At 44.9% G+C, this 16,197-nt stretch overlaps 2 protein-coding genes and 1 long non-coding RNA gene across 20 annotated transcripts in view; 2 read left to right on the forward strand and 1 right to left on the reverse strand.

Annotated features, from left to right (window-relative positions):
• The window catches only part of LOC118387530 (golgin subfamily A member 2-like), a 28,505-nt gene extending 17,613 nt beyond the window's left edge, over window positions 1–10,892 (forward strand). For all 4 annotated transcript variants that reach the window (XM_035775969.2, XM_052459856.1, XM_035775971.2 and 1 more), the window contains 6 exons: window positions 43–231; window positions 400–613; window positions 749–919; window positions 3,660–3,766; window positions 7,739–7,931; window positions 8,034–10,892. In XM_035775969.2, coding sequence (XP_035631862.1) covers window positions 43–231; window positions 400–613; window positions 749–919; window positions 3,660–3,766; window positions 7,739–7,931; window positions 8,034–8,299 — 1,140 coding nt within the window. In that variant the 3' untranslated portion in view covers window positions 8,300–10,892. The remainder of the gene's footprint in view (window positions 1–42; window positions 232–399; window positions 614–748; window positions 920–3,659; window positions 3,767–7,738; window positions 7,932–8,033) is intronic.
• Window positions 1,330–3,591, forward strand: LOC127906763 (uncharacterized). Of its 3 annotated transcripts, XR_008062788.1 has the most exons (4): window positions 1,330–1,469; window positions 1,520–1,769; window positions 3,286–3,435; window positions 3,486–3,591. It is a non-coding gene; the product is annotated as an uncharacterized LOC127906763 (long non-coding RNA). The 3 variants fall into 3 exon arrangements; XR_008062790.1 differs by lacking the exons at window positions 3,286–3,435; window positions 3,486–3,591 and adding an exon at window positions 2,736–2,841; XR_008062789.1 differs by lacking the exons at window positions 3,286–3,435; window positions 3,486–3,591 and adding an exon at window positions 2,586–2,691.
• Window positions 10,893–11,024: 132 nt separating the features above from the next.
• Window positions 11,025–16,197, reverse strand: part of LOC118373066 (dynamin-1) — a 150,276-nt gene continuing 145,103 nt past the window's right edge. For 8 of the 13 annotated variants that reach the window (XM_052459859.1, XM_052459860.1, XM_052459858.1 and 5 more), the window contains 2 exons: window positions 15,904–16,101; window positions 11,025–13,788 (listed from right to left, as the gene is read on the reverse strand). In XM_052459859.1, the coding sequence (XP_052315819.1) occupies window positions 13,758–13,788; window positions 15,904–16,101 (229 nt within the window). In that variant the 3' untranslated portion in view covers window positions 11,025–13,757. Of the gene's footprint in view, window positions 13,789–15,114; window positions 15,152–15,903; window positions 16,102–16,197 lie in introns of all 13 variants that reach the window. The other 5 variants (XM_052459861.1, XM_052459872.1, XM_052459871.1 and 2 more) reach the window with 3 other exon arrangements.

Raw genomic sequence — 16,197 nt, forward strand, 5'->3', positions numbered from 1 at the left:
GGGTTTATAACTTTGTGGCTGTGGTAACCCTCCCCCATACAGGAGAGGCTGGAGCGGTTGTCCAGAGACAACGAGCAGCTGAAGGCTGAAGTCACAGAGCTGCTCAACAGCTCAGCCCTGGCCACACCCCCCAGAGACCGGGGAGACGGAGTGGAGAGCCAATCCCTGCCAGAAAGCCCACAGAAGTCCTCCATTGCTATCCCAGAAGACTTTGAGAGCCGGGAAGAGATGGTAAGGAGAAAATAACTATCAGTGGTTTTAAGTGGCCTCTAGTGTTGTTGCTCCCAAATGCTACATATGTGAGGATTTTCAAATCTCTCAGATAATTGTCTCTGATTTTATTTATTTTTTTATAATTACATTTTAAAAAATTTAAATCCTCTCTTCCATCTCTCCCAGGAGGAGTTTGTGCGCGATGCAGTGGCACGTGTGGAGGCAGAAAGAGATGAGGTGAGGAGCAGACTGGAGGAGGAGAGGAGACAGCACCTTGCAGCCCGTCACCAGGCTGCAGCACCCAGCATGGAGTTCCAGCACCACAATCATGAACATGAACACAACCATGACCACAGCCACACTCACAGCCATGATGACCACAGTCACTGTGAACATACAGGTGAGAGGAGGAGAGGTGCATGCACATATTTGTGTGTGCTACGTGCATGACCAATGTTTGTTTTCTCAGAGCTCTATGCTAGTTTTGAGTGTGTTACCATTGCAGTGTGTGACCGGTGTTTCCCCCCCGTGTTAGTCTCAGGGTCAGAGGGCGTACCAGTGGAGGTACACGAGGCCCTGTGTGTTGCCATGGAGAAGCTCCAACACCGCTTCACCTCGCTGATGCAGGAGAAGGCTGACCTGAAGGAGAGGGTAGAGGAGCTGGAACACCGCTGTATACAGCTGTCTGGAGAGACTGATACTATAGGTGACAATCACACTCCTCTATACAGCTGTCTGGAGAGACTGATACTATAGGTGACAATCACACTCCTCTATACAGCTGTCTGGAGAGACTGATACTATAGGTGACAATCACACTCCTCTATACAGCTGTCTGGAGAGACTGATACTATAGGTGACAATCACACTCCTCTATACAGCTGTCTGGACAGACTGATACTGTAGGTGACAATCACACTCCTCTATACAGCTGTCTGGACAGACTGATACTGTAGGCGACAATCACACTCCTCTATACAGCTGTCTGGACAGACTGATACTGTAGGTGACAATCACACTCCTCTATACAGCTGTCTGGACAGACTGATACTATAGGCGACAATCACACTCCTCTATACAGCTGTCTGGAGAGACTGATACTATAGGTGACAATCACACTCCTCTATACAGCTGTCTGGACAGACTGATACTATAGGCGACAATCGCACTCCTCTATACAGCTGTCTGGACAGACTGATACTATAGGCGACAATCGCACTCCTCTATACAGCTGTCTGGACAGACTGATACTATAGGTGACAATCACACTCCTCTATACAGCTGTCTGGACAGACTGATACTATAGGTGACAATCACACTCTTCTATACAGCTGTCTGGACAGACTGATACTATAGATGACAATCACACTCCTCTATACAGCTGTCTGGACAGACTGATACTGTAGGTGACAATCACACTCCTCTATACAGCTGTCTGGACAGACTGATACTATAGGTGACAATCACACTCCTCTATACAGCTGTCTGGACAGACTGATACTATAGGTGACAATCACACTCCTCTATACAGCCGTCTGGACAGACTGATACTGTAGGTGACAATCACACTCCTCTATACAGCTGTCTGGACAGACTGATACTATAGGTGACAATCACACTCCTCTATACAGCTGTCTGGACAGACTGATACTATAGGTGACAATCACACTCCTCTATACAGCTGTCTGGACAGACTGATACTATAGGTGACAATCACACTCCTCTATACAGCTGTCTGGACAGACTGATACTGTAGGTGACAATCACACTCCTCTATACAGCTGTCTGGAGAGACTGATACTATAGGTGACAATCACACTCCTCTATACAGCTGTCTGGACAGACTGATACTGTAGGTGACAATCACACTCCTCTATACAGCTGTCTGGACAGACTGATACTGTAGGCGACAATCACACTCCTCTATACAGCTGTCTGGACAGACTGATACTATAGGTGACAATCACACTCCTCTATACAGCTGTCTGGACAGACTGATACTATAGGCGACAATCACACTCCTCTATACAGCTGTCTGGACAGACTGATACTATAGGTGACAATCACACTCTTCTATACAGCTGTCTGGACAGACTGATACTATAGATGACAATCACACTCCTCTATACAGCTGTCTGGACAGACTGATACTGTAGGTGACAATCACACTCCTCTATACAGCTGTCTGGACAGACTGATACTATAGGTGACAATCACACTCCTCTATACAGCCGTCTGGACAGACTGACAAACACATTACTGTCTGGAGACTGTGACAATCACACTCCTCTATACAGCTGTCTGGACAGACTGATACTATAGGTGACAATCACACTCCTCTATACAGCTGTCTGGACAGACTGATACTATAGGTGACAATCACACTCCTCTATACAGCTGTCTGGACAGACTGATACTGTAGGTGACAATCACACTCCTCTATACAGCTGTCTGGACAGACTGATACTATAGGTGACAATCACACTCCTCTATACAGCTGTCTGGACAGACTGATACTGTAGGTGACAATCACACTCCTCTATACAGCTGTCTGGACAGACTGATACTGTAGGTGACAATCACACTCCTCTATACAGCTGTCTGGACAGACTGATACTATAGGTGACAATCACACTCCTCTATACAGCTGTCTGGACAGACTGATACTATAGGTGACAATCACACTCCTCTATACAGCTGTCTGGACAGACTGATACTATAGGTGACAATCACACTCCTCTATACAGCTGTCTGGACAGACTGATACTATAGATGACAATCACACTCCTCTATACAGCTGTCTGGACAGACTGATACTGTAGGTGACAATCACACTCCTCTATACAGCTGTCTGGACAGACTGATACTATAGGTGACAATCACACTCCTCTATACAGCTGTCTGGAGAGACTGATACTATAGGTGACAATCACACTCCTCTATACAGCTGTCTGGACAGACTGATACTATAGGTGACAATCACACTCCTCTATACAGCTGTCTGGACAGACTGATACTATAGGTGACAATCACACTCCTCTATACAGCTGTCTGGACAGACTGATACTATAGGTGACAATCACACTCCTCTATACAGCTGTCTGGACAGACTGATACTGTAGGTGACAATCACACTCCTCTATACAGCTGTCTGGACAGACTGATACTATAGGTGACAATCACACTCCTCTATACAGCTGTCTGGAGAGACTGATACTATAGGTGACAATCACACTCCTCTATACAGCTGTCTGGACAGACTGATACTATAGGTGACAATCACACTCCTCTATACAGCTGTCTGGACAGACTGACACTATCAGTGAGACACACACTCTCCACTACCCTTTTTCACACACACACACACACACACACAGTGATGCACTTACACATTCATTCCCATAGTGTGACCGGTCATCCCTTTCCTTCATTGTGTATTTGTCCAGGAGAGTACATTGCCCTGTACCAGAACCAGAGAGCTGTCATGAAGCAGAAACACAGTGAGAAGGAGCAGTACATCAGTATGTTGGCCCAGGACAAAGAGGAGATGAAGGTTTGATTTTATTTTTTATTTAACTAGGCAAGTCGGTTAAGAGCAAATTATTATTTACAATGACGGCCTACCAAATGGCCTTTTGTGGGGACAGGGGCTGGGATTAAGAATATGCGACAAAACACATCACGAGACGACACTACATAAGAGAGACCAAAGACTACAGCATAGCATGGCAGCAACAAATGAAAACAGCATGGTAGCAACACAACATGGTACAAACATTATTGGGCACAGACAACAGGACAAGACTGTAGAGACAACGATACATCAGGCGAAGCAGCCACAACTGCCAGTAAGAGTATCCATGATTGAGTCTTTGAATGAAGAGATGGAGATAACGTGGTCCAGTTTGAGTTTTCTTGCAGCTCGTGCCAGTCTCTGGCTGCAGTGAACTGAAAAGAGGGCCCCCAGGGATATGTATGCTTTAGGGACCTCTTACAGAATGTGACTGGCAGAACGGGTGTTGTGTGTGACTGCAGTAGGTATCTCAGATAGGGGGAGTGAAACCTAAGAAGGTTTTATAAATAAGCAGCAACCAGTGGGTCTTGCGACGGGTATACAGAGAGAACCAGTTTACAGAGGAGTATAGAGTTCAGTAATGTGTCCTATAAGGAGCATTGGTGGCAAATCTGATGGTCGAATGGTAAAGAACGTCTAGCTGCTCGATGCACCGTTACCTGCCAATCTAAAATTACATGTCTGTAATCTAGCATGGGTAGGATGGTCATATGAGTCAGGGATAGTTTGGCAGCTGGGGTGAAAGAGGAGAGATTACAATACAGGAAACCAAGTCTAGATTTAACCTTAGCCTGCAGCTTTGATATGTGCTGAGAGAAGGACAGTGTGCCGTCCAAGTACTTGTAAGAGGTTACTACCTCAAGCTCTAAACCCTGAGAGTTAAAAAGCACACCGGTGGGGAGAGGGGAATTCTTCTTACCAAACTACATGACCTTTGTTTTGGAGGCATTCAGAACAAGGTTAAGGGCAGAGAAAGCTTGTTGGACACAAAGAAAGCTTTGTTGTAGAGCGTTTAACACAAAATCCGGGGAGGGGCCAGCTCAGTATAAGACTGTATCATCTGCATATAAATGGAGGAGAGAGCTTCCAACAGCTATGTTGTTGATGTAAATTGAGAAGAGCGTCGGGCCGAGGATTGAGCCTTAGGGTACTCCCTTGGTGACAGGCAGTGGCTGAGACAGCAGATGTTCTGACTACACTGCACACTGAGAGAGGTAATTAGCAGGCCAAAGACCAGCACTTTTGATAAACAGGGCAATGGAAATAGGCCTGTAACAGTTATGTTCAGCTTGGTCTCTCCCTTAAAATAAAGGACGCACCGGGGCTGCCTTCCAAGCAATGGGAACCTAACCAGAGGAGAGATGGTTTGAAAAGTTTAGAGATAGGCTTGGCGATGATAGGGGCAGCAACCTTAAAGAAGACAGGGTCTAAACCATCTGACCTGAATGTTTTTTGGGGGGTCAAGTTTAAGGAGCCCCTTTAGCACCTCTGACTCAGTGACTGCCTGCAGGGATACACTTTGTAGTGAGGTAAGGGAAAAAGAGGGAGGAGCATCGGGGCTAGTCGCATTAGGAGTGGGAGATGAGAATGTTGGATGGGGAAGGAGGCATGGCAGAGTCAATTAGGAATCCTGACTTAATGAAGTGGTGATTTAAAGAGCTCCGCCATGTGCTTCTTGTCAGACAACCACATCAACATTTAGGGACATGGGCAGATGTGAGGAGAAGGGTTTATTCTCCAGGTCTAATCGTTTTCCAGAACTTCTTGGGGTTAGACCCACAGAGCGAACTGCTCCTTAAAGTAACTAACTTTGGCCTTGCACTTATTTATAATTTGACTGAACGTCAGCCAGTCAGCCTGAGTATGCGTGTGCCGAGTGATTTGACAAATGGAATTCTTGAGGTGGAGTAACTCTGCCAGATCACGGTCGAACCAGGGGATGAACCTGTTTTTAATTCTCCTTTTCTTTTGAGTGCGTGTTTGTTAATGATGCCACTGAAAATATAAAAAAAGGTCCAAGCATCTTCGACAGAGGGGATCAAGCTGGTTCTATACCAAGTTACAGGCCAGGTCATGAAGGATGGCTTGCTCATATTTTTTTGGGCAAGGGTCTTAGACAAATCAGGACAGGTTGTTTCACTGAGCAGCCATTACAAACACAGGCTGTAAAACAGTGATCGCTAAGGTCATTAGGGGCGGCAGGTAGCCTAGTGGTTAGAGCGTTGGGCCATTAACCGAAAGGTTGCTAGATCTGGATTCTTGGTAAGGAAAACATCAAGGAGTAGCCTTTTCTGGGTGTTTGGAGTCATATTTTGTGGGATTGGTAATAATCTGAGAGATTTAGGGAGTCCCATTGCTTTAGGACTTGGTCAGGATGTTTAAGCATGTCCCAATTCAGGTCACCTAGCAGGACAAATTCAGGCTTAGTGTAAGGGGCCCGGAAAGAGCTTAAGGCATTTAGGGTGCAGGCTGGTGCTGATGGTGGATGATAACACCCAGCAATAGTCAACAATTAGTTATTTGTAAGTTTAATGTGTAAAACCAGCAAATCAAATTGTTTGGGGACATACTTGGTGGAGACAACCGAGCACTGAAGGTGTTCGTTGGTAAAGATTGCCACTCCACCACCTATGGAAGATCTGTCTTGCCGAAAAAGGTTAAAACCAGAAAGGTTAACATTAGTGTTCAAAACACTTTCTTAACCACGTCTTGGTAATGACCAACACATCTGGATTGGTGCTGTGAACCCACCAATATTAGGGCCGATTTTAACAATCGGAATTCGGCCTTTTTGGATGCCGATTATGGCCGATTACATTGTAACCCACAAGGAAACTGCGTGGCAGGCTGACCACCTGTTACACGAGTGCTGCGTTAAAAGGACCTTGTGGCTGCAAGGAGCCACGGTAAGTTGCTAGCCTGCATTAAAATGATCTTATAAAAAAAAACTATCAATCTTCACAATCACTAGTTAACTACACATGGTTTATGATATTACTAGGTAAACTAGCTTGATACTGATTTAAAATCGGCCGATTTTCATATCCGCTTTTTTTGGTCCTCCAGTATCAGCATTTTAAAATCATATTCGGTCAACCTCTAATTTTAGGTAATTATCTTCCAGCGTTAACGTACAGAACCCAGGCTTTTACGAGAGCAGAAATCGGTGAAGTAGACATCAGAGCACAAATCAGAATTGGGGCTAGCGACAGTAGATGGGCCAGGGTGTACTTGCACATTTCCAGATATCATCAGCAGTAATATAATCAGGGCACGGCAGAGGACAGGGAGAGCTCTGCAGTGTTGATTTATGACATTTGAATGCATTAGATGGCAACAAGATCATATTGTTTAGCAATTTCATCAAGTAACATGAATAGAAAGCTGGGGAGAGGTGGTTAGAATAGGATGGGAGGCCAAGAGTCTGTGTTACCAATAGAGTCAGTCCTGTGTGTGGGAACAAACATAATCTGTCCCACGGTTGGGTAAACAAGCAAGTTCATAGTCAACAAAGCACGCATGAGGCAAATAGCATAAAGCACAAGAGAAAAATATAATGACTTGGGACTAGCCATTGTAAGTTCAGAGTCACTCGCCCCGACAGTGTGTGTGTGCTGGAGGCGAGTGACAGCTTGGGAGAGAGGGGTGAGTGGCGGGGGTTTATCTGTACCAGATGGGGAGATGGGCCAGGGCAGACGGTGAACAGATCGCCAGGTGGAATCCAAGCTGCAGTGCAGCAGGCAACAGGAGTAGGTGTCAATCCCACTTGGGAGAGGCTTTTTTTTTTCGGAAGGCAGATTCCTTGTAGCTAGCTGGGATTTTCTAGCAAATCACTGTCCACCATCTTTTCCATGTGGAAAAGGTTGTTAGCTAGCTATATCTTTTCAGTTTTGGCAAATTGTCCTCACACACAGAAAGTACACATTTGATTGTGTTTCTGTGCCCATGCAGGCCAAACTGGCAGAGCTGCAGGACCTGGTCATGAGGTTGGTGGGTGAGAGGAACGAGTGGTACAGCCGCTATGCTGGGGTGGTGGCTAGCGCTGACACTACAGCTAACCCTGACCTGCTGCCAGCTGGGGAGGACCATGTCCAGGCTCACCACACACACAGACGCATGGAGCTCAATGCTGTGGACAGACTAGGTTTGAACACACACACACCTCTCCATTCCCGCTGTAGAGTCCATGGATAGTTATTATACGAACCTCCCTGATCTCTCATCTACTTCCCCCTTCTCTCTCCAGAGTCTATGGATCTAAGTGAAGCTATGGAAGCTGACTCCACCACCCCTAATACCCCTCACAGTGCACCATCAGACTTGGTCCAGAGGCTCCCCCCAGATTCACAGGCTCTGATGAGGCCCCAGGAGGATGGCACGGCCAGGCAGATCATGCAGCTGCTCCAGGAGATCCAGGGGCCCCGCACCGTGCCCTTCCTGGGGGACAATCCCTGCATCCCCTTCTTCTACCGGCCTGACCAGCAGGACGAAGTCAAGATCCTGGTGGTCTGATGATGAGACTATGGAGCCAACTGGCAAAGTTGGTTTGGATCCCTGGCAATGTTGAAGGATCTCTGAACACACACACCATTCCACCACGTCACACTTAGGTCATCTAGGATCACACGTACACACACTTCTGGGTATACGGTCTCACACACATGCGCACTCTTCCCCCCCGACATCGTCCAATTCAAGTTTCTGGAGAGTTTGTTTACGCTGTCTCACACTCCATTTGAGTCCTTGTCGGGTCTCACATGCAGTTTATTATTCACTGCACACTAAGGCTGGGAGTTGCTCACTCCCCTTATGCAACAAAATATCTCTGTCCCCTCAGTCATTGTCTATTGAAGGAGAAATGAAGGCTTTGAGTGAAGTTAGCAGCAATAGTATGTGTGCGTGCATGGACTACTCTCACAGGATCCTCATTCACAATGTGTGTCTGATTCTGGAGAAGAACTGGGATAGTCTGTGTTTGGTAGTGGAGACAGACGAGGCTTGGTTTTGCCCTGTGGGCTGTGTCTCAATTCATTTATTTGTCTCTCTTCCTCCATGACAACTGATGGGCAACAAGACATACTCAGGCATTTGGTCATGAATGGAAGGAGACTTATACACAGCCTTAGCTAGGTGTTGGTGTGTTCTATGGCAGTGGAGGTAGTGTGTTGTCAGTGAAGCAGGTGGAGTAGTGAAGTTCAGTATCAATTCAGGCTGGAGCCTTGACCTAACTGGGGAGAAAGCAAGTCAGGAAAGCATTGGTAAAGACACTAGCATTTGGCACAAGTTTGCATTGTTCACTTAATTTCTAAGTAGGGGAACACGATGACGTCATAGGATAGAGGAATGTGAACGTAGACACATGGCTGCTCTCCCCTACAATTACCTTGTCTATCCACCCTCTTCCATTTGGAAACAGTGAAATCTGAACACATGCATGTACAGTAGTGCTTTCTCTTGTGCCAATGAGCCAGTCGGTTCTATTCCCCTAGTTTGCTCTGCGTTTATTTATTTCATGTCCCATTTTCATGTCATCTCTTGTTTATCAATCGTTCAATTCCATTGTGCTTGTTGCCCCTCTACATATCATTAATATGAAGTTGCTCCCTTTGAGACTGGATGGAGATTGTGATAAATGATCCAATCTCAATTGTATCCCTAATGATCTGAATTCAAGTGGTCTCTTCTCTCTAGTTTAATGGGCTTTTGTTGTCGGTTATTGCACTAAGATTGTACAGAGCTTCTACTAAAATCCTGTCCCATCTCACTTGTTTTTTGGACAGTAGTTTTTCTATGGCAGACCCATTCTAGGCATTTGATTTCTGTGCTTGGAGCCCTATGATGTCATGAGTGCTCTTTGGCACATCTGGGCTGAGGGTTCCACTCAAAGCTAACGAATGGAGACTAAAGCTTGTGTGTTGACATGACCGAGTGAGAGAGAGAGTGTGTGTGTGTACACTTGGAGGATGTACAGATATGTGTGTATATATAGTGTTGTATTAATCCTAGTAACACAAGGCAGAGGCAATGGGGGTTAAGCTCTGCTGTTTGATTGGAAGGTCCTCCTGTTTGGAGAAACTTCCCATGATGGGGGTGTGTGTTTACTCATATTTGTTGATTTTGAATTTCGAGGCTTCCGTAGTGTCTTTGTTGTTGACTACCGATGTCTGATTTTTTTATTCAAGAATGGAAGTCTTTAACTCAATTGATTACCCTTAACTAAATGAAAAGCAAAAACAGTCTGAAAAAATAGTGCGGTGGTTTTTGATAATGCTACGTGAAATGTGTTCAATCAGATATGAGGAAAGTATTGGTTGTGGAGGACGTTTTCAGGTCTGTAGAGGTGTGTGTGTTTGTACTTGGTCTGCATTAGTTGCTGAACCAACTCCACCCTGAAGCGCAGCACTTTTCACTGTAGGACTTGACACAGTTTCTGTTGAAAGTGAATGGACCGTTACCCCAATCTGAATTAAATTCCTGGCTTAGCGTTCTCTTATGCTTATGAAAAATATTGTCATTAAAAAAAGTTAACTTTTGTTTTGGGAGTAGTAAAACCAAGAGAATCTTTTCAAATAATTTAAAATGCCATTATTTTGACGGTGACAAGATACAACTAATAGATTCAACTGATTTCCCCACCCCCCAACACAAACTTTCTAATTCAATGTTTATTTTGAATGGATGTGTGTGATTGAACAGATGATTTAGAGACAGAGTTGAAACATTTCTGTTGTAAAGGAGTTGTATATACTGTAACTGTGTAAGATATTGTACAGTATATTCATTCTGCCTGGTGTGGGAATAAAGGTAATGGCTGTTTGTAATGTTGCTAGCAGCCCAGACTGTTTGTCTGTCTGTTTGTGTGAGCAATTGTTGGACACACAGCTGAGGTGAAGGGGTAGGGGTGATGTATTTGTATTAAATCAAAGGTTAAATAAATTAAAATGTATTTATTAGGCATAATTATCCAAACTAATCCGTTGTAATGCAATGTAGGCTGTTTGGGGACATGGAGGGATCGTTGAGCTTCCAACACTGCATTTCTGATGTGATTTCTCCTGTAAGATTTATTTTCTCCCCTCCTGAATAAAACTGATTGAGCAAAGTAGACAGAATCTGGTCAATGGATCCTTGCAAGTTTCCCTCTGAGTTTCTACCTTCAATATGCCCTACAAATTAGGCATGTTATTTTGAATGTGCAATTTGTGATTTTTCCACAAAATAAGACAAGCAGACCATATTGGTACACTGACTTTTAATGGGTTGACGAAGCGCAGCCTGTTGGACAGACTCATGCCACCCACAGCAGTAAGATACAGGACAACGTTGTCACAGCGGGATAGAATACACACATTCACTCTGCCCAGTCTGCACTCTCATTTCCTCTCCCCAGACAGAGACCAAGGGACAAATTATTCTCCTCTACATGCTACTCATCAAACCTTCCAATACTCAACACATCCATCAACAGGGATATATAACTTTCACTTATCACGTTTGTTTTTTAGTTTGTTTCATTGTACACATACTCAGTCACTTATTCATACTAATTTAATATTCAGTATTCATACATTGTCAACTAACCTGTAGACAAGTGGAAGCACAATTTCCAGAAGATGCACCACACAATATACACATGTAAGATATGTCCTATTTACTCTTAAATAATAACGAAACCATTTTAGTGATGTATTTGCTTTTGCTAAGATTCCAGGGTTTTGTGGAGGGGAGGGTTTGTATGAACTGAGTACAATATAGATACTATGATGGGTTTGTGGGTATGCTAATGAGTGTAGTTTTTACCGTTGTCATGCCCAACATGTACTTTTATCACCAACGGTCATAATACAACAAACCACAGAGTCCACTCACATCTCTCACACAGCAATGGGAACGCATGAGTAACATGGGAGGGGAGAGGTGTACTGTACAGGCGTGTGTTTGTTTAGGGTTCTATGCATAGACCATCACTGATTGGGTTGTTAGTGGTTTAAACCTGATGTCCTCACTCACCCCCGTGACCACTGAGAAAGGAAAGAAAGAAAAAAGGAAAGAAAAAAGCTGATAAATCATGCCAAAATTGAAAGTGCCACCCCATCCCCCAACTCATTACACAGTTCCAATGATATTCAACATATTTCTCAGAGGTTCTCCTGCCAGTGGTCTTGGAAATGCTTTGAGAGTCAAACCTAATCCTGGGCAGGGTCAACACTTTAAAATATCATTCTTGAACACAACTTACATTTTTCCACTTTCCTTCTGAGGAAAGGAGAAATGATGCAATTCAACAGTATTGAGATGCACCCTTTGGGCCTTGCCGGTCTCCTCGCCTCCTCTCAGGCTGAGCATCTACTCTGAGTCTGGTGTGATTGGTGGACAGCTCTCATTAAGCTGTCCAATATGAACATATTGCACTTTCAATTTAGATCCCGCCTCGCTATGGTACTGATTTTCACTAGTGGGGAAGTGGTTAATTGACAAGTGGGAGAGGAGGAGAGAGACGGACGACTATAGCCCAATGTTGGGCCACAGTTTTTAGCGGGAGACCTTTGAGTTACCCAGCACCCGTGGCATCGGTACAGAGGTTGAAGCACAGAAAGCAGCATGTGCCTAGGGGAGATGGTTGTGGACGAGTTTACACCGATATACACCAGATCACAGTTAGTCTGAGCACCTGAACTTGTGTCATTGCATGCAGATACAGTAATACAATACATCATCATGGTTAGCACAACACATAAGAGTGGGCCTTCACAGTGACACAAGGCCTAGTGGCCACAGAAGGGCGTAGCACACAGACACAGGGAGACAGAGGGGTTGGCGATTTCTTCTTCTCTCTCTTTCTCTCACTCCCCATCTCCTCCCTTGCTAAGAGGGAGGCTGTTTTGGAGAGTTGCTGAGGTTTCTGATTTATGTGTTTGTGTGTAGGACAGTGGGGATTCACCCTCCACCGTGTAGGGACTGAGTGGTGTGGGGGGGTCAGGGGTCCTGAGGGGCAAAAAAGGGGGACTTCTAGTTGTCAGAAGGAGGCAGGGGCCGACCCTTGCATGGCCGGCTGTTCATTGAAAAGAGGCGGAAGAAAATAGAAAAAGAGGACATGATGAAGCCAGATTAAGCAAAGGATGAACAAGTGAATGAAACCTAATGAGAGAACATTTCCCCAAACTCAGAGGCTAGGAGTCACTGTTGTGATATTAGATATAAAAGGTCACATTAATCAATGTATCATAATAAATAGAATACACAATCTAAGTGCAGTGAGATTGATACCACATTACACTCTTGACACATTACAGTCAGTATTGGTAATTTTCTCTAGGTGGTTTTCCTACTTTCCCATCAATGTCAGGTGTGTCCTAGCCTTTGACGTTAGGGACCAGTATGGATCATGACGATCATAGCAGAAGACAAGAAAAATAACTCTGTTGTTCAGATGCAGTTATCCCTTCTGATCCGCTCCCCTTTGCTAGATAGATGGATAATGCATCTACTCCCGAGAGAGAATCAACACATAGAATAAAGAATCAACACAGCACAAAAATATCATTATCAAATCCAATATGATCAGAGAAGAAATCATTCAGATATGAGAGGAAGAGAAATATTCATATGAAGGGGAGGGTGAGAAACGACAAATATTTCAGCACAGCATTCTTAACTTTCTCATCCATATTTGCTGCATATCCCTGCCCATTTATGTGTGACTACTTACAGGTGTAAATGTATTGTAATGCTAATCAACAATTGACCTTTATATGCAGTGGAAGGTGAATGCCTTTCTGTGTATTGGGGGTATACAGTGTGTTTGTGTGTGTATGGTGTGGGTTTATACATGTGTGTGACGTGACCGTGTCATTTAGTAGAGAAGGAAGAAGGGTCTAGGTCAGGTCTAGGTAGGTAGGTTGCTCTGCAGTCCTTGGTTTCTCTGCCATGGGGTAGGCGGTGGGTTGGAGGGGAGGGGGGCTTCAGTAGTTTAGTGGGTTGGTGAGGGAGGGGGTCTTCGGCTGCCAAGAGGACCATGGGTACACAGAGATGAACAGACACACAGACACAATCACAGACAAAACACAGAGACAGGCATATAAAAGAAGACATTGATAAGTTAGGACTTTCATTCTGGCTGGGTATCACTCCCCTCACAGGCGTGATACCCAACGTCACTGTACACCATACAGTCAAGTATACTTACTCATTCAGCTCCCCTATTGAACATTACATTCTATGCAGTCTCTCTCTCTCTCTGAGGCACACACTGGTCCGGTAACACACACATGCATATACACACACATTCACAGCTGCATGGGACAATGTGGGAGACGACAGCCAGACAAAACAGCTAACACGCTAACATACAAATCTTTCCTTCAGATTTGATTCTCTTCATGAATGATTGTCTGGGAATATATATGCAATATAACATTTCCATTTGTGACAAGCAGTTGTTTTGTGGCCCAGAAGAGGGCAGTGTAGCTCCACTAAATTATCACCCATAAATTCTCCTCTTTCAACCCAATCTACATGAAAAACATGTGAGAGATGTGTCATTATAATTGCTACAAAGGATATATGACACATTTTATCATCTCCATAGTCGTTCTGCTATGATCATCAAGGCTATGCTATCTTTACTTCACTATCAAAGGAGGGGCTAGTTAGCATAAACGCTAAAAAGCAGACTACAACTGTAGGAGACAGAGTGGCAGCATAACATAGATAATGACTGTCAGAATAGCTAGTTGGATAGACATTACATACCCTTTTCAATCCATAATTACCACCCACAGTATAGCGTTTTTGACCGCTTCCCTAGCCTCTATTGAATCCTATGTTGACATCTATACAGGACAAACACAACCAAACGACAAGGCTGGAGATGGGTGAGATGTCAAAAGGCAACACACAAAACTGATACAAACCCATCACCTTTGACTTCTGACCCCTAATGGGTAGCTCTGGTCAGGTGTGTACGTGAGCGTTTGTGTATGCCTGCGTATGTGTGTTTGCGTATCTATTGGAGTCATCAGACTTTTTTTCAACACAAAGCTATCCCAACTGAAACATACAACTCAAACTAGGACAAAAACATTTCAAGGATTTCAGTGGACAATAAGAAAACCAGCGTAGCTCACACAGTGACACTAACACACTGTGAGCTGTGTGTGCTCATGTGTGTTCGTCTGTGCAGTGCTAAAATGAGGCATTAGGGAGTGCACAGAAAAAAAATGAAAGAGAAGGAGAGAGGGATTGGGGCATGCAGTGAGGTGATGGTATCTAAGAGACAGCAGCATGAGGAAGAGGATGATGACGATGGTGAGTAGTACCAAACGTACCAGAAGCGTTAGTCCTCATTGGTCACTGATAGTGATCCTGAAAGAGGAACCATAATCAACGGTGGGATAGAGGTGTGGTGAAGGAGATAGGATGAGGAGGACAGAAAGAGGAGTGCAAACAAACTCATACAGGTTACAGTGCAGGAGAGACCCATGTCACATGACAAGGCTCTGCTCTCACCAATCAGATTTGGACCATTATTTAGGGGTAGAATTCGAGTTATTGGTTCCAACGTGGCTTAAAGTCATTGTGTAAGCGTTATTTGGAGGTTTGAGGGTATGTTTGAACGAGAGCAGAGTTGGGCAACGCGTGTGTCTCCCTCCGTAAGGCAAGTTGCTGCCCTGACCGTGAGTTCACATCAGACCAGTACAGTGTCCATGAGCTTACAACCACAGGCAAACACAAGGCAAACGTTAGCAGTGCGGACGCAATTAAACAGAGAACTTAAGAAAAATAAACTCCCCTCACCACTCGCTCGCATTCTCTGTCTCTCTCTCTATCCCCCCACTATCCCCTTTCTCTTTCTCTGTTTATTGCCACATGGAGAGATAGAGTAGACAATAGACACAATTCCTAAACTAGAAAGACTAAGAGAGTGGCATATAGGATAGGTGTCCACTACAAAATAATATATTCTAGCAAAGACCACTGTCATCATTCTCATAGTATCACTTACAAAACCTTACTGGCTTGTGTCTGTCTGTCTGTAGGACCTATTGTAGTGTTATACATTGATAGACTTGGTTACTTTTGCGTTGAGACGTAACTTTTGGTTTGATTCCACTCACCTGGGCACACCGGGGGGTGCACGGTTAGGTCTGGAGGGGACTGATGGTGGTGGCCCACCAAAAGGATCCGGGGAGGCCCCCGGGCGAGAGGGGACAGGGGGACCAGGTGGGAGGCCAGGGGCTGAGCCACGGGAGACAGGGCGACCAGGAGGACCTGGGGGAGCCCTTCTGTTTGGAGTGGGACTGGCAGCTGGAGACCTGACAGGGGGGAGGGGAGAGGGAGTGAGTGTATTGGCAGTCAGTTCTCTTACACACCAGCAGGGGAGGCCACAACAACAGTGTAACGAAACATTC

Source organism: Oncorhynchus keta, chromosome 13 (genome assembly GCF_023373465.1).
Source record: "Oncorhynchus keta strain PuntledgeMale-10-30-2019 chromosome 13, Oket_V2, whole genome shotgun sequence".
Taxonomy (NCBI): Eukaryota; Metazoa; Chordata; class Actinopteri; order Salmoniformes; family Salmonidae; genus Oncorhynchus; species Oncorhynchus keta.